Source organism: Haliaeetus albicilla, chromosome 14 (assembly GCF_947461875.1).
Source record: "Haliaeetus albicilla chromosome 14, bHalAlb1.1, whole genome shotgun sequence".
Classification (NCBI taxonomy): Eukaryota; Metazoa; Chordata; class Aves; order Accipitriformes; family Accipitridae; genus Haliaeetus; species Haliaeetus albicilla.
The window spans coordinates 6,842,262-6,868,105 of record NC_091496.1 but is presented as its reverse complement, the minus strand read 5'-3'; the positions used below and the strand labels follow the sequence as shown (position 1 = coordinate 6,868,105).

General features: G+C 38.1%; 1 protein-coding gene across 6 annotated transcripts in view; it reads left to right on the top strand.

Moving 5' to 3' along the window:
• The window catches only part of USP6NL (USP6 N-terminal like), a 131,291-nt gene extending 108,969 nt beyond the window's left edge, over positions 1-22,322 (top strand). For 5 of the 6 annotated variants that reach the window (XM_069801595.1, XM_069801597.1, XM_069801598.1 and 2 more), the window contains 5 exons: positions 505-599; positions 3,330-3,395; positions 3,484-3,583; positions 6,192-6,344; positions 18,536-22,322. In XM_069801595.1, coding sequence (XP_069657696.1) covers positions 505-599; positions 3,330-3,395; positions 3,484-3,583; positions 6,192-6,344; positions 18,536-19,974 — 1,853 coding nt within the window. In that variant the 3' untranslated portion in view covers positions 19,975-22,322. Of the gene's footprint in view, positions 1-504; positions 600-3,329; positions 3,396-3,483; positions 3,584-6,191; positions 6,345-12,276; positions 12,322-14,677; positions 14,759-18,535 lie in introns of all 6 variants that reach the window. The other variant, XM_069801599.1, reaches the window with a different exon arrangement.
• Positions 22,323-25,844: the final 3,522 nt, after the last annotated feature.

The following is a 25,844-nucleotide window of genomic DNA, read 5'->3' as shown; positions in this document are numbered from 1 at the left end:
ATATATTCGTATTTGTATTGGTAGAATATCCCTCTTCTTTTTTTATGGCCTTTTCTTCAGTGCAGATGGTTCTAGTAGCTGCCTATGCTCTTTGCCCTTCTATCATGAATTTGCTGGGCATAATCCTGATTTATGTCTTTTTGGCTTTTAAAAGTTTTAGTTGGTGTGGTTGTGGGGTTTTTGTTTTGTTTTTTAAAGGATAATTATAAATTTGGTTTCCCCATGAACTTATAGTGGGTAGACTAACATAAGACTGATGGATCTGCTGTCATGTACCATTACTAAACTAATAATAGTCACTAAAGGAATGTATTGATGTTTTGCTGTAGTCATCTGGGCAGGAGTATGTGCGTATCTGTATGTGGACATAATAATAATGCTATGAATATCTCTTCAGATCCAGTGGTCATACAGAAGGATAATGTTCTCAGAGGTCTGAATGCCTTTTTTTAATATAATTTTTATTATACATACACCTGTTACATCATCAACTTCTTTTCTTAGGTTTTTTTATTCCTGGTTTTCCAAAACTGTTGAGGTTTCAAGAACATCATGACAAAATACTGAAAAAATTTTTGTCCAAACTTAAGCAGCATTTGGTAAGTATTTATATCACAATAAAAGCATTTGTAATTTACAGCTTGCTACCTTGTTTCAGTTCAGGTTAACACACTAGGTTAAGAATACCTCAAACCTCAGAAAAAAATGCAAAGCTCTAAGAGGCAAAAGTGCTGTTATTTTCATTATAGACAAAGTTATGGTGCACCTTGGCAGAGTTATGATAAAATTGGATCCTGAGTGTAATGAAATTGGGTGTCTGTCTCACTTTTGACCTCTGAGTTGAGGAAAATATGTGGTCCTTCTACCTGGACTTGAGCAAACTGCTGTATAGCAAGCTGATGTTAAAACATTTTATCAAGAGTTTATTGTGTGTAGAGCTTTGTGGCTCATCTCTGGACAGAGGTGACTTTGCAACCAACCAGTTTTAGTCTCTGTTTAAAAAATAACCTTTATAAGAGGACTTAACAGTCCTTTTAAAATTTGCACATACTCAGTAGTATTTTCACGAAGCTAAATGTTGAGTGTTGTCCCTTCTAATGCTCTTAAATAGGTAATAATATGCTCTTTATTTTTTTGCTAATATTGGCTGTATTTATTCTAAGGAACAAATTATTTTTCTAAGGGGAGAAAAATGCCCTTCCAATAGTCATCAAGAATTTTCTTTTACAATCACATTGATTCTGCCAGAATCCATCTCCAAGTCTTAAAAGGTAGCGTAAATGATGCCCAGCTGCAGCAACATCATCTAAGAGTAATAGCTGCTCTACAAACATTACCTTCCCAGGACTATATTATTTTCTGTTTAGTATTTTATCTCCTTACAAAAAGAAAAAAAAGACAATTTGGGAGCAGACGAGCACCTTGGCAATGATGAATTGCATCTAATGTGTGCCTGTTGTATTATAAAATAGAATTTCATGTGTTTTTTTAACAACATGCTGTAAGACCTGCTCATAACATGGAAATAGGCAGATCTGGTTAGGAAAAAAAAATGACTCTTCTATTAAAAGGTCAAGTCAAAATTAGTCATGCAGGACGATCTTATCATATTAAAAAAAAAAAAAAAAATCAAGACCAGTTCTGTAACTAACTTGACTCTGAAATGAAAGTTGCAGATTTAGTTTTTACAGTACATGCAAGATGATTCTTGTATGCAGTCTTATTCTCATTTTTGAGGTTCACATTTTAGGAACAAAATACGAAGTAATCCCAAGAAGATTGGGTGGTTTTAACAGTAAATGGTAAATGGCCCTTACACTTTCCAAAAATCCAAATTATATGTGATTGAGGTGATACAACCTGAGGCTGGCACGTTATTAAATTTTGTATATTGCTTACATACCTCTTATTACTGCATTTAATAATCAAGAACTTTTTTTCTGTCTTCCGTCCCCGTCACTCATCTCCCCCCCCACTTTGGGTCACTTGAAAAAGAAAGTTTCAGAAAAGTGCAGTAAGTTGCTTTAATAACTGAAAAAGCTAGTTTAAATAAAATGCTTTGATAGCTCCCTTCTGAGGGAGTTCTTGGCCACTTGTTTAGAGGGATCCAGAAGACATTCACTCTCTATATATATTTATTATTTATTTTTCTTCTCAGTTTTAAATCAGAACTTAATTCTATTTTTGTGTGAATTACTTTAGTGGCATTAAATTTAATAGCAATCAGGTTTTTTATCAGGGAAAGGCATGGTCCATTATATCTGTCTTTCAGTAGGCTGATGGCCATTCATGCAGGTTAGAAAAGTCTCAAAATAAGGTGGGTTTTTGTTCTGTCTGCTTTTTTTAAAGACTCTCAAAATGAAAATCTCAAAGATTATTTCAATTATATTACGAATTATTTTTCCTCATTTCTTACTGTGAATGTATCACTAAGATGAGCTCATTTTAACTCGCTGAAAGATGAAGGTAAAGCCTGCAGATAAGCCAGAGGGATTTGGACCATTGTTTATTCAGTGTTTGTATAATTGAAATTTTTAGATTTGGTCCATTGCTTAATCAGGGTTTGTAAACTGGAAATTTTTGGAAAAGATGAACGTGGCAAGCAATAGAATGTGATGTTATCCCAAAGTCAAAATTCAGATTTTCTTAACTTTTCAACTTTTACTGTGGCTTTTCCTCTAACTGTGCAAAGAACTTTGAAGAGCTCCATGAAACTGCAAAGAAGCTCTAGTCATCTTTGAATGGGGTGGCATACCAGATGGACCATCTATGCTGTAGGGGTAATTAGGCCCTTAATTAAGGAATTAAATTCCTTATCAGTCTAAGTGCTGTTCTGAGGTCCTGGGTTTGAAGAATTTGATTGTTTTAGGCTGATTTCTGGTAGATAAATATTCTTGTCACAAAATCTTTTCAACCTTTGATGTGAATTGGCAACCTTGCTATAGAGAAATGAAAGACTAAAGGGACTCAGTGCCTGAACTTTGGTTGCTCCAGAATATCTTTCTTTTTTCTTTTTCTTTTTTTTTTTTTCTTGAGAGAGGATTTAATCCTCTGCTACCTCTGTCCCAAGAATAAGATGGAGGTCCAAGATGTGTTAATACCTCTGCATCTCTGAATGCATGTTTCTTCGGGTGGTGAAGCTGATGACAAAAAAATATAAAAGACAGAAATTGTATTTGTTGGATTGAAGTAGCAGTGTTTCATGTAGTTAAATTAATTCTTTATGGTGAGTATTGGGTACATTGGCCACAAGGTGAAAATGTTTTTTCATGGACAGTGCAAGGCATTACTTGATTTTTGTGAGTATTTTTAAACTGCGGTTTTTACAGGACTCCCAGGATATGTCCACTAGCTTTTACACAACAAAGTGGTTTTTCCAGTGTTTCCTTGATCGTGTGAGTATGTTTTTCATTTTCTATTTCTGTTTTTAATTGTGACTTGGGACAAACTGTTTCACAGTGTTGCCTGATTATGTTATTGCAGACTCCCTTTACATTAAGCCTCAGGATATGGGATATCTACATACTTGAAGGAGAGCGGATTCTCACTGCTATGTCTTACACAATTCTGAAACTACACAGAAGTAAGAAATCTCTCAAACATTTGAATGCTAAACAGATTCAGCTGGTGGTGGTCTTATTTTGTGTAGCTTGACCTTGTGTGAAAATCTTAGTTTCCCATTTGCCTTGTGCTATTTCTGACAGGTATTTTTCCTTCCTAATGCACAAAAAGATCAAAAATCTTTGTTTTATTAATGTGTGTGTTGTGGGCTGACCCTGGCTGGATGCCAGGTGCCCACCAAGCCGCTCTATCACTCCCCTCCTCAGCAGGATGGGGTGGGGAGAGAAAAGAAGATGGAAAAAAACTTGTGGGTCAAGATGAAGGCAGTTTAATAAAGCAAAAGCTGCATGTGGAAACAAAGGAAAACAAAAGATTTATTCTCTACTTCCCATCCACTTCCCTGGAAGCAGGGCTCCAATACAGGTAGCGGTTTCTCCAGAAGACAAATGTCGTAATAACGAATGTCTCTCCCTCCTCCTCCTTCCTCTTAGCTTTTATTGCTGAGCAGCCACCATACGGTGTGGAATATCCCTTTGGCCAGTTTGGGTCGGCTGTCCTGGCTGTGTCCCCTCCCAAGATCTTGCCCAGCCCCAGCCTACTGGTGAGGGGGGCGAAAATGTTGGAGAGACAGCCTCGATGCTGTGCGAGCGCTGCTCAGCAGTAGCCAAAACACCGGGGTGTTATCAACACCTTTCTAGCTACCAATACAGAGCACAGCACTATGAGGGCTGCTGTGGGGAAAATTAACTCCATCTCAGCCAGACCCAATACAGTGTGATTGCCAAACAAAAATATTTATTACAGTAAGAAATTTTTTTAAACATCAACATGAGGTGAGCTGCATTGCTGATTAAACAATGGAGAAAAAATATTGTAGTTCCACATTTTGGAAATGGCTTGTTAGCCCCTACAGGATTTAAATTAATCTGAAAAGCTCACAAAGAATCCAGAGTATGCCACTAAGTGCCTGAAACTCTTATCAGCAAACAACTCAGCAATGAGGAATCATATGTCTCTCTCTATGCTGTTGTTTGTCCAAGAATGTAATTAAAATTCAGAATTTCTGTAGTCTGCCTGGATGGCCTTCTCTTCCATCTCTTGCCTTTGGGTAAAGTAAGATTTGAGATTTTGAACAGAAGAATTGCCCAAAGCATTTATGTCTGGTTCCCCAAAGTGGTTTAGCACCTTAAGTTCCGAAGGATCCAAAAAGCTTTTGAGGATGGATGTTAGCTTCTAAATATGCTTGAACATTTCTCAGGGTGATACCTTGTAGCTCGAGTTTGATAGTCTTGCTCTGGGACTTTGGCTTTCTTAGTGAAGTCGTTTAACTCTATGTAAATTCAGAGGTCTGCATGGAGCCTGCAGAATTGATGTCTTAATTTGCATGCTAGTTTACCCTCCTTGAACTGTGGTGATACTACCTCACTGTCTCACTAGGGTGTATTCATTACTCTGTTCATAAACTGCTTTGAAAAATGAAAAAGGTTACTTTTTTAATTATTGTACTTAAGAAAGCTAAACATTTAGAGGCAAATTGTTAGGCTTAGCATTTTGGTTTCTTTTCTTTATTTGCAAATAGACATTTGCTTGAATTTTTATTTTAATTTTTTTTTATTCACTACTCTTTTTATGAGAAGACCTGAGGAAAAAGTCTTGAGTGCAGGTTTGCTTGCTTGACAAGTACGTAGCAACTTCTTCCACGATTAAAACACCGAGAGTACCTTATGGCAGCAGAGAAGAGATTGGAGGACTGGTAGAGAAGGTGGCAGAAGACGGCTCTGATTTGTTTTCCAGTCTCTTGTCTACCCTTAAAAACATTAATAGTATAGCTATCCAGTCAAAGTGCCATTGTGGAATATATGCCAAGAGCATTTTTATTACAGTGCAAAAACATTTTTTATGGTTTCTGTTTAGAAATTGTACATTCTGGAACTTTTGATGGCATACATATGCTTAAAGAAGTTACATAGTTACACAGTTGCAGACTTGCGAGCCACATAGGTTTGTGTGGGAAACATGGCCTTACTGCTGTGTAGAAAGGGAAAGAAAAATAATCTGATAACTGTAAAATGACTTTCAAAGTATGACCTGAATTTGATTGAAGTAGCAAAAAGTACCTGAATTTTCAGAGAGCCTGAAGCAATGGTTCTGAAATGTGAACTGCCATCATCATTTCATTGGAAGTTAATTCAGTTGTGAATGAAGATACTGTAAATACAAATCTTCAAAATGTTTTACTGCTTTTCAAAGCTCTTAATAAGAGAGATGATGTATGATTTACAGATCTACAGCAGTATTTTGTAAGCTAAGGATGCAGGCTGAAAAATAAAGACCTGAAGCTGTTGGACATAAGGCTGAGGGAGGGTGACTTGTAGTTAGTTTTCTGAAGATGCCCCTTCCTGGAAAACATTGTCCTAAGTAGAGAATGATAAGTAGAAAGTACTTCCATGCTGATTTGCAAGTGAATTTTTAATGCATTTTATAGATTTCTGATGTAAAATTCTGTTACCTGCTTAATTAAGAAGTGTTTTTCATTCTACTTTGAAAACAAAAGCATCTAATGTCTTAAGTGCATTTTCCAATGTCCATAATCAAGATATTTTAATGTATAATAATTTCTTCTTATATAGAGCATCTGATGAAATTACAAATGGAAGAGCTTGTAGAATTTCTGCAGGAGTCTTTAGCCAAGGATTTCTTCTATGAAGATGACTTTGTAATAGACCAGCTCCAAAATTCTCTATCAGAATTGAAACGGGCAAAGCTGGATTTACCAGTAGCTGGTAAGAAACTTGAACATATGCAGATTTAGATGTTTGGAGCTATTCACACATTGTCCATTTTTGAAGTGTTAATTCATGCCATTAAAAACTGTGCAAATATTTATCTATTCATCACTGTGTAGGTTTTAGTTTTTGTTTTGTTGTTGTTGGTTTTTTCCCCAAAAAAAACATTTTACAGTTTAAAATCAACACCTTTCATTTCATGAGTTTACTCTTTTTTTGGTGTTTTGTTTACTGGTTGTAAGCTAATGGCAAAGCACTTTAAAACATCCTGTGTCTTGATAATTTTATTAACTTGGATTTATAAAATCTTTAAGATAGGAGATTAAATATCAAGTTTTCAAATTATTTCAAGCAACATTGTTGCCTGAGAATCCAGTCTGTTTTGTAGCTCGATTAGCTATGGAACAAACTTCAGGTCAAATAGTTTCTTCTCTTAGTCAAATCCAGATTTTTAATTGTTTGCAGGTGATAGACCTTCTGGGTGTTTAAGTGAATCGTTTTCTTTGTTTCTTCTCAGCCTTTGTGTTTGTGCTTTTCGGTTGCAGAGTGGAGGTGGTTGTTTCGTGGGGCACTAGTTACAAAATGTGTACAGGATCTCTTCTTCCTGTATTAAGATTCTATTATCTTTTCTGTGCCTACCTCCACAATCTTTAATTAGAATTTTTCTTGTGATTATTCAGAGTCCTTTTTCTTTATGCTTGCTAATTGTAAAATAGTATGTGAGAAAAAGAATATGTCTTTTAAAATTTTAAAAGTATGGCAGAAATTACCTTAAAATACATTTATTAAGTTGCTATGATTAGCTTTCAGAAGTTAAGAAGTGTCAGAATAAAGCTTGCCTATGTAGCATTGTTGTGATATTTTTTTCCTGAAGCTCTTTCATTAATGAACTTAATTCTTCTGTTTCTGTAGACCTTATTTATTGTATGCAGTATTGGCCTGTTTCAGGACTACTCATCACAAATAGATACCTGTTTCATCTGTTTCTTCAGCAGATCTGTACCTCTGGAGTACAAACATTCTCTGTACATTTGTTTCCTATTGTCTTGGCTTCTCGTCAGAGTTTCTCATTTCTCTTGCTCCCTGTTCCTGTGTTTTGCCCTTTTTCTGACTTTCTATAACGTTTCTCCAGTACGCTTTCTCCCACCCACAGTAGGTCTAAGTCTAGTTCCTGCTTTTGTCTTTTCGTCTTCTCAGTCTTCTTGGTCCTTCTCATCTACAGACTGTGTTCTGTGAGTCTGCATTTCTTCTCCATGTTACTACGTGCATTGCTGCTTCCCCTTTCTAATCCCAGCTCTCCCATCCTGCCTTCACCCCATCCTTTTTCCACAAGCTAGGTTTCAGTCTTGACTTATTCTTTCTTCAGAGCAAGTTGCTCTTTTCAGCACTACTCTTCAGCTGTGTGCTTTGCCATATATCTTGTCACAGCTGATGCTTGGTCATGGTGACTAGATGTAAGCAAATATGTCAATGGGGAAGTTTGTCTTTTAGCATCAGTTCCACTCCATCATGTTAAAGGAAGATAGAACATGAGAGTGCTTTCTGTTAATTTTTAAATACAGAGTTCTCCATGATTATGTTTGAACGGTGATGGGATTATCCCCCAAAACTTTTAATTGCTTGTAGATGGGTAGATTTTTCATGGATGTAGTAAAGTAAATCTCACCAGTGAGAAGTTTCTAGTTTCTACTTGAAACTGTGGTAGCTGAAGAGTTGGGAAAGATTTTTCTAGTTTGATACATGATGGAGTTAATGTATCTTCCAGCCCAGAAAATCACATGCATGTAACTCATGTTGAGAGTTTCTGTGGAAAATACAGAATTTACTGGAAATTTTCTTGATGGAAAAAAAAAAAACGTTAAGGCAAACAGTCTGTTCCTAACTTATTTATGTTTTAAGGCTTTTCTTTTGGGAGAATGTAAAATGCCTTCAAGTGAAATTTTGTTTGAGAATGCTCTGGATTTTCACAGAAAATTGAAGGAGGCTTTAGGTGATGTAAGAGCCATCTACCTTGCAATGCAGTAACAGAAAGTGAGACACAAGGAGTCTTCTTGTGGAGACCAACAGCAAAGGGTAGTGAATGTATCTTCTTTCTGAGACAGTTTGGCAATGCAATGCAAGTTGTTTGGTTTCATACTTTGTACACTCAAGTGTAACTTCTGGTATGGCTAGCTGACAGGACAGTAATTGTTTTGAGCCATATTGGTTAGTTCTTTTGGATAGCTAAAGCAACATCAATGACAATAAAATGTCGTCTGTCTGTCCATGTCTCCCCGCACCCATCCCCCTGCCATGAATGAGGAAGGTTTAAAATAAAAATAGGAAAAGCAAAGCCAAAGTGAAGTATATTTTGGTGCTGGATGAGGAATTAAGCTTTTTTCTTTTTAATTTCAAAGTAGCCTGGGAAGGCCTCTCTGTGTGGTGTATTTTTGCCGGGGGTAAATGGGAACATTACTTAACCTTTCACAAGATAAATATAAAATGCCTTCATCCTAATCCTTGGGAATCTAGCTGATTTGTCTGCTATTATCTGTAGTTGAGTGAGGTTGCCTCATTTGTTCTTCATAAGAATTTGACGAGCCTCTGGGTTTTTTTTTAATTTTTTTTTTTTATTTTCCCACTCTGATGTTCATTTTGGCTTTCCTAATCACTGTCTCCAGGCAATAGTATTTTTCTACAGGTTCTGAGCATTCTCTGGACATTCAGCTTTGCTCATGTGTTGTGTGCTGGGTTGACCCTGGGTGGATGCCACGTGCCCACCAAAGCCGCTCTAACACTCCCCTCCTAAGCTGGACAGGGGAGAGAAAATATAGCAAAAGGCTCATGGGTGAAGATAAGGACAGGGAGAGATCATTCACCAGTTACTGTCATGGGCAAAACAGACTTGACTTGGGGGGATTAGTTTAATTTTTTGACCAATCAAATCAGAGCAGGAGGATGAGAAATAAAACCAAATCTTAAAACACCTTCCTCCTACCCCTCCCTTCTTTCCAGACGCAACTTCACTCCCGAATTCTCTACCTCTTCCTCGTCCAGTGGTGCAGGGGGATGGGGAGTGGGAGTTGGGGTCAGTACATCACATGTTGTCTCTGCCGCGCCTTCCTCCTCAGGGGGAGGACTCATCACACTCTTCCCCTGCTCCAGTGTGGGGTCCCTCCCACAGGAGACAGTCCTCCATGAACTGCTCCAGCGTGGGTCCTTCCCACGGGCTGCAGTCCTTCAGGCACAGACTGCTCCAGCGTGGGTCCCCAGCGGGGTCACAAGTCCTGCCAGCAAACCTGCTCCAGCGTGGGCTCCTCTCTCCATGGGGCCACAGGTCCTGCCAGGACCCTACTCCAGTGCTGGCTTCCCACAGGGTCACAGCCTCCTTCGGGCATCCCCCTGCTCCGGCGTGGGGTCCTCTGTTCCCGGGCTGCAGGTGGAGATCTGCTCCATCGTGGACCTCCCTGGGCTGCAGGGGGACAGCCTGCCTCACCATGGTCTTCCCCACGGGCTGCAGGGGAATCTCTGCTCCGGCACCTGGAGCATCTCCTCCTCCTCCTTCTGCACTGACCTGGGGGTCTGCAGGGCTGTTGCTCTCACATCTTCTCACTCCTCTGTCTGGCTGCAGTTTCTGTTCTGCCACAACTATTCCCCTTCTTAAATCCATTATTCCAGAGGTGCTACCACCATCGCTGATGGGCTCGGCCTTGGCCAGCAGTGGGTCCGTCTTGGAGCCGGCTGGCATTGGCTCTGTCGGACATGGGGGAAGCTTCTAGCAGCTTCTTACAGAAGCTACCCCTGTAGCCCCCCCGCTACCAAAACCTTGCCATGCAAACGCAATACATGTCTCTGTCTGGCTCTAATACCTTCAGTCTCTTTTTACTATTTTTTTTTCTGATTTTATGTAAAACTTATGAAACCATTTTATGTCATGCAGTAATACACACAAAAAATACTAGACTGTTCATTTAAGTATCCACTGTAGCCTGAGAAGATAGTGTTTATTTTAGTTTTCTCAGCTGAAATCAAAGCACTACTTCCTATCTTCAACAATACACCTTTAAGAACTAAAGTAAAACTGCATGTTAGGAAAAACTAAAAAATCTCCATCTTACAGTTGCATCAGTATCAGTCATCCAGGAATAGCAGTGAGCTAATTAAGCTCAGTGGAATTTTCCATCTGGCATCCTTTGCTAGGCAGTATAGATTTTCCTGCCCTAGTAGGGTAAGCTGCAGTAGGATATTAAAAGAGGTAATAACTTTTGTGTTACTTTAAAGTGGATGTCTGCTTATGTCTGATGTAGCTTTCTCTGGCTTGCTTCCTCCATGGCTTCTTCCATTGAATTAAGGAGCTCCTTGTTCCCTTCAGAGCAGAGAGGAAGGAAGGGACTTCATTTAACACTTTCTCACTGATAAAACCCTTAAAATGCTCAGCCAGAACATGGACGTTAAGGGGATCGTGCTAATTTTGGATGCAGGTGAAATGCTTTTGCCAGTACTAGGGCTATTTGCATAAAGCAGACCATGGATTTTCATTCATCTTTGTGGTAAGTTCTAGTCTAACTGCTGGCCAGTATAGGATAACCTGAACTTAGCAACTACAACCTTCAGAGGATGACTTGCAACTTAAGTGCTGTTCTCAAAACCCAAAGTAGGCATCCCTGTTCAGTGACTTTATGGAGACAGTAAGCTGTGTGGATAAGCACACTTCTTATTGGTGAGCCGCTTGGTTATCAAGCCCTCAGCGAGGCAGGCTGTGACAGCTCTACGGCAGAGACTGTCCTTTAAGGTACTGCTCTGACATATCCTGAAGCAAATTTAGTAGAAAAGACAATTGGTATTTTCTGGATTGCCTGGAACATTATGAAGGGTGTCCACACCATGGCTGGTTCTTAAACAGCACACTCATCTAAAACCGTATGATTCCTGTTTACATCTCAAGGAGCCAGATTTGACAGAGTGGACAATCTCTTAACTCAAGGACGATGTCTAGAGCATAGAGAAAGGAATTTTCTTGGTACACCCCATTGATTTCCAGAATTTCTTGATACAGATTCTTTCCTTGGCTGTTACTCCAAACAGCAGCAAAATTCTTTGAATACTCACAAGATATGGATAGAATTTCCAGCTTTGCTCTAAGTTATTCCAGTAGGACTATGTAAATAATGCAATTATTAATAAACAATATTTATATATTAATACATATTTTTTATAGTGTCTGACCTTAATAAACAGAAGTGCTTACCAGTGAAAGTTTCATATTCTACTTAAAAATATGTTGCTGAAAATAGTTTATTAATCTAGTGCTTCATAAACAAGACAGGCCCACCTTCAAGGCTGAAGGCTCTCAGGTCTGTTCTTGAGACAATTTCTTACCTGCATTTTGGTATAAGGTGTCCTGAAAAGGGAGGTTAGAGGGGTCCTGGGTTGGATTTTTTTTTTTATCACTGAAAGTTTAATAGACCTTAAGAAGCTGAGAAGGCCTTAAATCAGAGATAAAGGTCTTATACCTTAATTTTAAAGCAGTATTGGCAAATTTGGAATCTGCCCTTGTCCTTGTGATCATCTTAACTATGTTTGTGCATTTTAACACCAGCTTTAAACTCTGACTCAGTTCTTCTAGTTCTCCCAGCCTTTTCTATATTCAGGAAAAATAGCAAAATTTGAATCTTGCATTTGCCATAAACTTTTAAATGTTTATCTGCTATTTATCTTTACCGGTGTATTTTATTAAATTTATTATCAATATCTTTTATTCAAATATCTGTCTATTTTAAATACTCATCAGTGAAAGTGCAGAAGTATATACTAGGTTGATAATCTATTAAATATAGTCTATTCTCTGCCTTTAATGCACCTTTTGACAGCCAAAACAATAGAAATATGTAAGTCAGCTTGACTTTCCTGTTTCTGATGGTGTCTCTCTTTTGGTTGTGTTTTGTTTCAGAGGAATTTTGGATTTTTCACTTGTGCTTGAAGAATATACAAGTAGCTATTTCATATAATGCACTTCATATTTTAATCAACTAATTTTTATGCCTTGTTTCTGGTGTGATATAACTACAATATTATGAAGGAAATTAATATATGGAATTATACTAATATACTTAGTGTATTATTTTCAGCAGTTTTAGACATTGGCTTTGCATCATTTAAAAATTTTTACTGTTTAAAACTTGCATGCTTTTTAAAAGTATGATCCAGATAGTTATACTGGTCCTTGTTCATATTCCTATTTTAAACTGACTTTTCAAGAAAGTATATTTTCTGGAAGAAGCATGGAATTCGGGTTGTAATTAGGAGTGGTTAATTTTAGAATTTTTTTTTTGCAAAAGCAGCTTACAGACATAGAGCTGGCCACCTGTATCTTCTGGTTGATGACCAAATTTGTTAACATTTCTATTGTTTATCTAAATGCAGGTGTTTATAAAGTAAGTTTTCCTTACTGTCGGTATTACAGAAGTGATATAGCAGGAGGAAGGCAAGCAGTGTATTTTGTTCTACCTTCAAGTTGTCAGGCAAGATTTCATTTTAGTAACTCCTTTGCTGATGATGGCATATAAAGGAGGAGGAGCAGAGGTTGACTTTCAGACAGCAGCTTGAGCTTCTAGTGCAGGCACTTAAATTTCTTTAAAATTCTGTTGGACTTGTAAACTGAAGAAGTAAGATGGGACATCACTGATGGAAAATAAACACAAAATATCAAGATGTCATTTTAAGAGTTGTTTTTTGTGACCATTACCATCCTTGAAAATTGTGTTAGAACAGTCAAAGTGCATGTATTCTGGTGCTGAAATTAAGGACTAGACTGTTATTCACCGGAGAGAGCACTTAAAGCACTTTAGTCCAATTACATGTCTGCTATTCAATGCATGAGGCTGTTAGTGCCTCCTGAAGCAATTATCTGTAAAAGTCTTGTAGTTGAGATCGACTTCCACTGGGTGGTGACCAAGACTTGTTAGAGCAGGAACAACTCAACAGACTAAAACTTTCTTTAATATGACTTGAATTTCTTATCTTTTTGGGAACAGTCAGATCTGCTCATATTTGCTTTGCTCCTTTTCATGTCAGGTAATATGTTTACCAGCAGCAAACAAGCACCTGATTGTTCTTGTTTTGCTTAAATTGCCTCCCTCTACTTCCATTTCTCTCCTTCCTCGCTCATTTTTCTGTGTTGTTTGCTTATTTTATGCTATACTGCATATAAGCCAACTAAATCACTACCTTTCTTTTAAAGGAAAAATAGAAAATTCTATAGTCCCAGCTCTGTAAGGTCTGATATAAGCTATTATGTTTGTCTTTGGGAAAAGCCAGTAACTAAACTCTGTCTAGGAACTTGTTCTGTTAAAGGAAGAGAAGGAGAGAAAGATAAGAGTTACCCAGTTCTGCATCTCATGCAAATACTGGTAGCCTGGGAGAAATCTGATTGCCTGGTTTGCTTCAGAAGACAAAGGCACATTTGATGATTGTAGAGGTCGCTGCCAAAACAATCACAGCTCAACTGGACAGCTTTGTCTTAACTTCTAGTTTCAAAATGCTTTTAAACCTGGTGTGTGAACATCATAGATTGTATAGAAGAGCACTTGCCCCAGAAATACTTCTTGTAGAATTCAAAAGCTTCTCTGTTCCTCAGACAGGTATGTCCAGAAAGTGAATTAACTCAGACTTTGGATCAACAGCACAAACATATTCAGTTGAATGTCCTTGAAAACATCCAAATAAAATTTCTGCATGCTCTGATCTGAGGAGTTTGAATACTGAGTTTAGCTGAAGTAGTAAAGATGATGGTTGAGAGCTGCGTGTGAGGCTTTAGGCAGATTTGGAGTGGAAAATTGGTAGATAAAAGATATGTGGCTTGTAAGAAGAATTAGTGCTTTTGCATGCTTCTCTGGTGAGCTATTTGTGTACCTCTTAATGGTAGAAATGGTTGTTGTGACTTGGTTTCTTTTGTTTCCTTTTGCATTGTGGTTTCTTCTCCTCAGCTTTTTGCTTTTATTACCTTATTTCTTTCTTGCCAGCATGCAGCATCATGGTTTTCTTGCTATTCTTGCTGATAGTGGACTGCTTAAAGCATTCATGGACATAGTTTGCATGCTATTTTGTGCATTTGAGGAATGTCGTATTGCATTAATGTGTATGGTGATAGATTCAGTTGTCCTCTGCATCTTTGTGGACTTTTTTTGAACTTGAGGAGTTTTTATTTGTTTTTAAAGTACTTGGTAGTTCCACTGAAAGTGACAGCTCTGTGTGTGTATGTATGTATATGTATGTATGACCTGTATACTTAAATCAGAATTAAATATCTGTTTTGCAGTTTAAAACAAATTGATTTTCCTTTAGAAGGTGACCGGTTTGCAGGACATCTTTGTGCTGCAACATCATAGATCCTTATACAACTCCTTTCCTTCCAATGCATTTTATGGTAGGAGGTGATTACAGCTCAAGCATTTTTGAACCAGAACAAGGCCTGTGCTTTGTAGCTTTGATTACTGAATTGAGTACCTCTAGCAATATGGCCTTTCTTAAAGTTTCACATGCAGATGTGGTTGATTAAGCAAGCTGTGTCACTTGTTTCTGTCTGAGGTCAAGTTAAACCAAGTTCTGTGGAAGCCCTGTGGCTAAGATTTAAAGCTGTATTTCTTCTTTTCCCTGCTGACCCTCCTTCCACACGTACTCATTGTTCCATATTTTTGTTTTCCCTGAAAGCACTAAGCTCTGGTATTACCAGCCTATAAACATGGTATCATGCTGTTAGAATGCAGAGGTTTTCTTCAAAATGAACTATTGTCTTGGAACGCTTTGCTTGTTACTCAGTACATGAATTAATGTTGAGTTTTAACAGTTTTACAACAGACACGGTAAGATTTCTCTGATATTAATTTTACAGCTGTAATTCATATTATAGCATACATCATCTAGAAAGTGCAGCCCACATATGCCTAGTTGTAGTGTGTTCTTTTACCCTGAAATGTGAAGGAAAGATGACAGAAAGTAATCTTCAAAGCAGCCTAGATAGAATTCAATAAAAATGTCTGCAGTATTCTCACTTGGGTTTTATTAGAGCTTAATGGTAATTAAGAAACCTTAAGTGTGTGAAATTAAAAAAACAAAAACCTCACACAAAACCCACCTTTATTGTACAACCAAGTATATTTCAAAGCATCTCATCTTGCTCTGTATGCATTTCTTAGAGTGAAAGCTGGAAGAAAGGAAATCAGTTCATGCTTTTAAAGTCTTTGTACAAAGTAAGGAAGCATTGCAGCTACTAGAGGAACTTGTCTTCAGGTTTTTTATATATAGCTTGAATAGTGTAATTTCAAGCATGGAAGAAAAGTAATTTTTCTAAAACATTTATTGCATACAAGGACAGAAATGAAATAATTTACAGATGTTCGAGCCATTTTCTTACGCTATCTCATAACTACTGTGGATCACCTGGAGGTTATAAGTGGATTATCAGCATAAAAAGACCAGTTCTATATGATTTAGATGGCAAGTTTTTGGTATGTACTTTGAGTATTGTTTCTTCAATCAGACTTCATGCTATTTTAACATTCAAATTAGTAAGATTGAAAGCACTGTAATAATATAGTTCCAGTATCAGGAATATTTATTATGGGCAAAATTCACTTTTATTTAGAAGACAAGATCTTCAGCTTTGCCTGACACTGTTTGAGGATGCAAGTGGAATTAGATGGTACAAATGCCTTTTGCCAACCTGAAGCAAGTTCAGAAAGTGAACTCCTGTTTGTAAAGAATAAAGAACAATTTTGAAGGTGCTGGTGCAGCAGACAGCATATTGCAGAGCTGTTAAATCATCCATTTGCAGCATCCATGCAACTCATTCCTCTCTCCCCTCATCTGTTCTTCCAATGGTGTGCTGCAGGGGAGCGCAAGTCTACAAATCCATGCGCCAGATTTTAGCCTGATTTGTGAATAGTGGGGCCCCACAGTGAAAGAGAACAAACCACAAGACTTGTAATTCCAAGAGCCACTCATTGGAGCCTAACGCTGAGGCCCTACCCCACCGTGTAACCTGCAGCACTGTCTTGCAACCATTTACCTAGGTATAGTGTGCCAGGTGTATAATCCTGTAGGATGATTTAACATGTGCAATCTCTCCTTTGGGAACAAGTAATTGAGGAGAGGTTTCAGCACGGGTATCTTCCTTTGCCAGGTCATAAGCAAGGTAGACAGTGAGTACCTTCACTGTAAGAGCGTAGGTTTGTGTATTTAAATAATTGTATGATCGTAATTGAGTGAAGGATAACTAGGGGAAAATAAGAGTGGAGGGGTTTTCTACAGAAAGCCTGGGTAGGCTGTGTTTATTATATGTAAACTGAGGTTTCTGAAGTTAGGTATTTCTAAAGGAAAGGGTAGGTTTCCATATGACCTTTGGCCTCATATGAAGACTTTGAAAATCAAGAAAAGGCTAGTTTAATTGTTTACTTTTTGTTTAGTTATCTAGTCATGACACATGGCGTCATTGTATTCTTCTCTGCTGTCCTCCTGCTATGTCCTAGCTGGCACAAACTGTAAGTTTTCATTTAGTTTATATAGCAACTGATCCGTGATGGTAGTTTGTAATGCTGTTATAATAAATAATACTGACCTTGGCTGCTGGCTTTCCTCTGTGTATCTCTATCATGAACCAGTCATCAAAGATTGAACTCATACTATTGACTGTAAAAATGAACATAGCTCACTTCTAACCACAGCACTTGTGTCAGGGGTAGAGACATTTGTATGTATTCGCTCCTGTGAACCTATATAGACACATAAAAGGAATTTTAATTACAAATTAAAAGAAGCTAGAAAGAGTGAGGTGCTAACTTTATGATCTTTGATGATAGAGAAAGATTCTACAGTTCTTGTCTTAGGAAGAAGCAGGGATTAAATAAAATTATTTTACTGACAGCCATTTTATATAATTTATTTTGCATAACATTTAAGCAAGGGTAGTCTTTTTTTTTCTCCTTACAACAGAGCTTTTGCTTAATAAATAGATACAGAGTGAGTAAGACTTGTTTGGTAATGCTGACTTTAAAAGTTTTTTTTTTATTTTTTGGGAAATACTGAACATCAAATAAATTAAACTTAGATTATTATATTTAATGAGAAGTAGGTGACCTTTTCTGCTCATAATGGGAAAGTAATGTATTACGTAATTAAATAAGTTATATGCAAGTGGATATGATAAAAGACTTTGGCTGAGGATGCGAAGGGCGTTGACTGCTAAGGAGAAAGGCTGCAGTGGAAAATTCAATGTAAATTGTTCTGTGAGCAGCATCAAGCAATGAAACACTTCTTTATTCTTTCTGTAGTGGCAATGTGGATTGTTCTGGGTCCTCACATAACTGATGTTGTACCACTGGCTGTTGTGATGTATTGAGCTCCAGTCTGGGAGAACTTTCCATTCATATTCTAGTTCTGTAAATGATGTCCTTGTGTTTGGCAAAACTCATCTATTGAACACTCAGTTGAAATCATGACGTAGCCAGTATTAGTATTAACTACTTCAATTGTTCTATAACTGATAAAAAACTGAATTGAAAAAAATATGGTTATGCATAAAGTCTTTTAGTTATACTGTAGCTTTTTAATACTGAAAATGAAATTTGTAGGCGGGGGTTGAGGGGGAACAAGGACTTAACTGTGCAGATGTTAATGAGGAGCTCCACCCAAAAAAAGAAGTGAGAGAAAGTTCAGGGATGTCTGATAGGAAGCTTGTACATGTGAGTGAGGAGCTGATACTATAGCTTACCAGCAGTGAACATTAAAAGGTGAATGAATGGAAGACAATAGATTGGGAGAGGGATATTGGGAAGGATTTTTGAAGTGAAGAAAGTAGTTTACTTAATGTGACAGGGACAATGTGAGAAGGATTACATACAGGGTAGGTACTGTAACCAAAATGTCATCTAGGAAAATTATTTTTTTTCAGCAGTGTCATGAATGAGCAAAAGCTTGGCAGGATTGCGTCAACTGTAGAAAGGAAGACTAGAGTAACTTGTTGAGATGGGAGCCTAAACAAAACCTTTGTTCGATGTCAGTACACAGAAAAACCTTTGAGGTGTTTAGTAGAATGGTGACCCAGAGAGAGGCCCTGGTAATAGAGGTTGTAGCTATTTTTGCTTGCATGACCGGCAGATCAAAGACGACTTCTGTACAAAGGTGAATTTATGTTATTACTGTTCTTGTTTTAGGTAAAGAAGATGAATTTCCAAAGAAGCCATTGGGGCAGATTCCATCAGGACCTCAGCCTGCTATGCTTAACTCCACTCCAGTGCTTAATGGACAGAACAGCACTGGTACACAAACAACAAGGACAGAAAGGAGACCATCCCCAGAAGAAGAACCAGAAAGTTCACCAAATAACCGAAAAATAATTAATTCACTGGAAAAGAAACCTTCCGTAAAACAGCAGAAGACTCGACCAATAGAGACACAAAGTAGTATGCCTAAGAATGAGGTAGATACCAGAAGAAAGCCTCAGCCAACAGAGCAAGACAACTCGAGACAGTATAATAATGCAGCTGCTAATCAAAATTCTAATGCTACTTCAAATACAAGAAAGGAATTTGTACCTAGGTGGAATAAACCGTCTGATATCAAAATAATTGAAAAGACAATGAAACTTACTGCAGAGGTGAAAGGAAGGCCAATAAACCATTTGGTTTCAGGCCCACCACAAAATCCTGGAGAAACGCAGCCTTTGAATGTAAAGCAAAAGATGAGGGTTTTGGATGCTGATGAAGGTAAGCGAGGGTCTAATGCATCTCAGTATGACAATGTTCCAGAAGTTGATAATGAGAGTGAGAATCTTGTTGAAGAGACACTTGAGAGAGCTCGTCCGCAGAGCCCTAGGCATGTAACATACTCTAATAGTCCAAGAAAGCAAACTGAAAAAGTACCAACTCCATTAAAAATACCCAATAATTACGCCTTCACTTCACAACCCAGATCTCCAAAATATTCATCGCAATCTGATGGATCACCTCATGGATTGAATGTAAAACAGCCACTGCCATGTTACAGTAATCCACCTACTTACCATGGAAATTCTCCAAAGCATGTTTCCAGTATAGGCAATACAAGTTCTGTACCTCTACATTATCATGGGAATCGAACCAGCTCTTCTGGTAGGCCATATGGTTCTTTTATTTCAGTAGATTATTCTCCGGATAAGCTACAAATGAATTCCTATCCTGCCAGTCGCCAAAATCCCCTTTCACCAACCCCTGGTCAGATAGAAGTAGCCCCTGTCGATGCTTATACCAGCAACTCAAGGTCTCCCACAGGTGTCAAATTCATAATCCCTCCAGTGGATTATTTACCAGAAGATAGAAAGTGGCCAGATGCTGCATATATTTACAGACATGAACCCTACAGGCAGCCCTGGGGCCAAGATGTTAACAAAGGCCACTTGGATAATTTCCAGAAATATCAGCATTTTCAGTCAGCACCTTTTCAAGACCATAGTCTTCCTCCTGCTTCTGTGGATGGTCCAATAAGATACAGGACTTCACCAACCTTTGAAGAGCATGGTTCACCACAATACCAATTTTCAAGCCCGTCAGCTCAAGCCCAACACTATCGAAATAGAAATGATGGATTGTCTATGCATGAATCTGTGCTTCTCTGAGAATCTCTCTATACTTAGTAAAATGGCAAGAACCAAAACCAGTTAAACATTACTGTGTTAGTAGTAGTCCACCTCAGTTCTTCTCTGAAATGCGGACAGTTTACATGGGTCTCAGAAATAACAACACTATTTCAAAGATGTTTCAGACTTTCATTGAAGGCTAGTTGAGTTCTTAGACTTGCATTGAAGCTATTGAAAGTGATCTGATGCACATAGACATAGCAATAAGATCATATAGACAATATGGTTAATACTGTCATTGTTCCTTACATTTAAATAATCTGTGTTACAATCTTTCTGCCTAAAACATGTAACACATTTACAAGTTTTATTTTGACTGACATTGTTAATGCACTGTATAGATGTGTGTGTGCGCGCGTGTGAGTGTGCACTTATAATACACAAATGCATATGGCAGAGAGCTAGAGTTTAAATGTAAATGCGTTTAACTTTGGGCAAAGCTTGTGAAGTACTTTTATTTCATATTAATTTTTCTTTGTAATTTATTTGAGAAGTCATTCATTTTGAATGGGAATTTCTGTCGTTTTTATACAGCTGCCTCAGCATCCCAGTATCTGTTCTGGGCAGGAGAGATGCTTTGGGATTATTAATTTAATCTTATGTGAGGGTTAATTTCCTCTCCTTTGACTACTGTTTGTCGTTTTCCTCAGCAAGAAGGAGCCAGGCAGGCAAAAGCAGAAGGCCAAAAATGTCTCTCTAATCTGGCTAAGAAATGGTGCTTAAAATTCAGGGCAGTGTTTAGTTTTTTATTTGCATTGAAAGTGGAGAATTTTTACCTTCTCACCCAAATCTACCTTCAGAATGTCGTCCTATATGCAAAGTATTGGAGCACAGTGAGAGTAATGCCAGATACAGAAATGGTGCTGCACTCTTCACTTTTTGTCATGCTGCGCTGTCAAACTAAACAAACTGGTTGCAGGGCCAAATCTCACAGGTATCAGAGCTCGTTGATGCTCTTGTGAAGTACATGCAGGAGTCTGAGATTTGATCAAGGCTTGATATTCCCTGAGCCGTGTGAGTATGCAGTGTCCCTTCTCTTAAGCTTTGTCATGTCAATTCCATTTTGTTTTGCCCTTTTTTACCCCAAAGAGCCGGTAGGTTCATGTCTGTGATTGGACATGTGCTGCTGTGCTATCAGGCTGCTGAGAGACTGCAGTGTTTTACACTAAAATGATCCTGACTGTTCCTGATAATGTATTTTTAATTAGTGTTTGCAGCCTTTTCTACTTTGTGTTTTCCTTTCCTTGACTGTGAATTTGGGGTGGAAAAAAAGTGCAGGTTAAGTGGCACATATAGGATGCAGTCCTGTGAGCTGCTGGGTGCCACGTAGTAAGTGCTGAATGCACTCACCTCTCATTGAAACCAATGGGAGTTGAGGCAGATAAGGATCTCACCAGAAGAGGTCCTTGGAGCGCTTAACAGAGATATTTTTTCTAATACTTAAGTACCAAACGTTGGTATCAACACCAGTTTGGGATGGTTTGGAAGGTTGTCCTGTTATCTTTTGTGTTGTAAGATTTGTTAACTGATAGAAATGGATTCCCCCCCCCCTCCTTTAAAGAATGAGCTTTAGTGCCTATTATTGCTGCAGGTTGGCTCTGTAAGTTTTAAGGTACAGAAGTAAAACAATTTTTACAAATGGAAGTAACATTTACTGAGTATATTTCAAAAACTTTTTTTGTGTATATAATGTGTTTGATGTAATTTTTAATGAACTGGGCAATTTTATATTTTAAAAATTGCGAACTGCAGCAAAGTAACAGTAGCAAAGCACTACACTGAAACTCTAAACTAAAATTGTGAAGATAAATATGACTTGGGCTTACCTTAGTTCTAATTGGTTACAGCAGCTTAGGAATATATGTATATAATATTGTGGCTAAGTGTAATAATCTCAGTGTTTAACAATGGTTCTGTAATTCATAACAAAGCTGTACAATTTATTTGTGCAAGCAACACGAGGCTCCAAAATATGTATCAGCATTAGTAAATACTGTAGATTTTTATATATAAAATATATACACACTATTTTCTTATGTCATCTGCAACAGTTTTATAACTGTGTATCCTATTTTGATGTGACTGTATTTTTAACATGTTAAAATAATAATAATTAAGCTTATGTTGTTTTGTCTTTATTCTTAATTATTTGATTAGCTTAACACTGGACTTTTGCTCCTCAGCAGAAATAATTGCTTTTCATAAACGAGTCGTGTATATTTACTTGATGTATGTCCTATTTAATTTGTACATGTTTATTTTTAGACTAAGCAATATGGATACAATCTATATAGTGCTTTTGCATTATTACAGAAGCAGCAAGGTTATTGTTTGTTGTGATTTAACTCCAGCTGGCAACTCAGCCCTACACAGCCGCTCGCTCACTCCCCCCTGGTGGGATGGGGGAGAGAATCTGAAGAGTAAAAGTGAGAAAACTCCTGAGTTGAGATAAAGACAGTTTAATAGGGAAAGCAAAAGCTGCGCACAAGCAAAGCAAAACAAGGAGTTCAGTCGCTGCTTCCCATGGGCAGGCAGGTGTTCAGCCATCTCCAGGACAGCAGGGCTCCATCACGCGTAATGGGGACTTGGGAAGACAAACGCCATCGCTCCGAACGTCCCCCCTTCCTTCTTCTTCCCCCAGCTTTACATGCTGAGCATGACGTCCTATGGTCTGGAATATCCCTTGGGTCAGCTGTCCCGGCTGTGTCCCCTCCAACTCCTTGTGCCCCACCAGCCTCCTCGCTGGTGGGGTGGGGTGAGGAGCAGAAAAGCCCTTGGCTCTGGGTAAGCCCTGCTCAGCAGTAACCAAAACATCCCTGTGTTATCAATGCTGTTTCCAGCACAAACCCAAAACATAGCCTCATACCAGCTACTGTGAAGAAAATTAACTCTACCCCAGCCCAAACCAGCACATTGTTCATAGTTTACTACACTGCTAAACCTTAACCTATCATTTGTGAAAGCTAGGACTATAAACTGATCATAATTTTCTGGTTTTGTTCTGGTAATCTCACCTAATACCAATTCAAAAGAGGAGAATTATTGGCATGAGAGACTTACAAAGTTACATTGATCAAAGTGCAAAATAGTAGTCTGACTGGCTGCTGTGTGTGTGTCAAGTTTAGAGGATGGTATGGACTTTAAAAAAAAAAAAAAGCCTTGTGTCATCTGTTTGTAGTGCAAAATACACTTTTATCTTCATTTAACTGGACAAACCGAACTCAAGGTACTGCCAGATTCAAATCTGTCATTCATACCAGTAACAAAAGAACCTCTCGATGCAGAGTAAAGTGAGACACAGCTGTGCTGGTGTCTTGCTGGTAGAGGGAATTATCTCAGTGTAATGGATTAGATGTCCTCACAAGAGCTTATCTGTCACTGTTTTCTTTGAACTGAAAACAGTCAGGTAAGTACGTATCGACATAAAATACTTGAGACCTTTTCTTCCTATGGTTTAATAATTTTCCAAAATTTGCCTGCTTTGAGGTATATGAACTGTAGGTTTCTTGTCCAAGTTAGTTGTCATGGCTCTCCTTGTGGTTAGTGAGACAAGTTCAGGGTCGGGGTTTGGAGAGTGATTAATGTCACACTCTCTCCACTAACGCAGAAGAACACAGAAGACAAGTAAGGATAGATGTCCAGCTTCTGTATCGCAAAAATTAAATGAAATTAAACTCACTAGAATTTAAGAGGAAAGGAAATCGCTTGAATATATGCTGTGGTGTTCTGTGGTTGCTTTTCCTTTCACTCTGATGCCATGCTAGATTAAAGATTTCAGTGTTGGACTGAAGCACTTAAGTCTTCTGCAGTACAAATTGTTGTGGCCATGGGAAAAAAAGACAAGGATCGCAGTGTCACTGGTACTCCTTGCCTTCTTGATGAGTGGGATGTGATTACATGATCAAATTGCTTATCTCTATAATCAAGCCATGTTATGCCCTATAAGTGAAGACAGAAGCCATCCCTGCTCCTTCCTCATCTGATGCAGGGGAAGAGTTTTTTCTGACATCAGATTTGGTGATGAACTTGAAAGTAAGCATCCACTCACTCAGGCATCTAAGGGTGAGAATCTGACCCCAGGAAAATGATGTTACCCTTTTCCTCTCCCCAGATCCATCTGTAACGCTTCAGGGAAGGCGACACAGAGGAAAGAGAAAAACCATTTAGCCAGAAGTCTATTAAGGAGACTATTCCCTCCTAATCCCTGTTGATGACTACCTAAAGCCTTAAAGCATGGTATTGTTTGCAATTGTTTCAGAATGATCAGACCAACGTGGGCAATCCTGCTTTTCCCAGGGCCAAGAAGGAAGGTCCTTTACACCTGTAAATGTCTGTTACCTCCATAATATGGCAGGATTAATCCCTTACTGTAAAAGTAACTGCTATATCCTCACTACCGATAGAAGCTTCAAGATGAATAGTAAGGGATTTTTAGAAATCTTGGAGGTTGCAGAAGAGAAATATCTTATTGTTGTGTCAAAAGATACACCTTTGTAATAAACCACTCAATAATTCCGAAATTGGATGCAAAGAGTAAACAACATTGAAGTGTCAAAAAACAGAACAGTCTTCCAGTGTTTGGAAGCAAATCCAAAGCTTCCCTGAGGTACCTACACATTTTCCAGGGAGATTTCTCTCAAGAATCCTATCCTGAATTTCACATCATCCTCAATATGACTTTGAAATGGACTTACAAATTACAGACTTTTTTTTTTTTTAATCTCCCCCTTGGGTGGCATTACACTGCATGCACAAAGAGGAATACTATTTAAAATACGCCATCAAACGCCCACCGTTTCATTTCCAGCAGAGAACATTCTGCTTTCAATACTTCAGTGAGAGGAAAATATAATCTTTTTTGTAGTTCTTTAAATACTGCATTTTTGTAAAGCTCTGTAAATGTAGCATAGTTACAGTTTAACAGTTACTTAACCAAATATCATTTAGGCTCCTCTTTAGATGGCATGAAGCTACTGCATAGCTTGCTGCAGGTTTGTGGGGTTTTTTTTTTTCTTTTGGGCAATATTAAGACAATCCAAATGCTTTTAATGGCAGAGTTGCAATGAGGAGATGACTAGGCCAGCAACTGAAATTGGAAATATAATTGCAGTCATTTTAGGATAGCCTTTAAGTGGTTGCCAAATCTGGTGAGCTGGGGAAAGACACCATTTTCTGGCTTCTTTGTGCCAAGAGGACTTCTTACTGCAACAGGGAACATGTAGGTCCCTCTCCTGAGTAATTCTGCTGACACCAGCTGCCTTTCTTTGTGCTTATGGAGTTAATATGTTAGTAGAAAATCAATTGTGCTTTTAGAAGATCCAAAACCACACATTGTGAATAATCTGAAAGTGAATGTATCTTGTTCTGTTTGTTCTTTTTTTTTCTTTTTTTTCTTTTTTTAATTTTTTTTTTTTAGTGTGGTTATTTTACTGATGATTTTATTGTCAGCCTTGTCAAGGTGAGCTGTGCTTGATTTTTCTGTCTCCTCACTTAGTCTGATAATGTGCTTGTGTTTTTCAGAGGTTTTGTGATGCCTTTTTGCTGCGGTTTCTGCTGGTCATTGGGAACATGATAAAACAGTTAATATCAGAGGTTACTGTTTGCCTCTCCAGCTTTTCCTCTCTTCAGACAATGTGCAAATTAAAAAAAAAAAAAATCATTTATATTCTCAATATTACAGTTGGTCAGAAATTCTCTGAGAGGTTTTTTTTTTTTTTTCTGACAAAGCAATTTAATTTAGCAGTTGGTGAAGGACGCTGTAGTGTGGAGGCACTTGTACAGTCTCTGCAATCCAAAGTCATAGGTTGCTTCTGCTCAGTATCGAGCAACAAAAGCTGTATTACACGCAG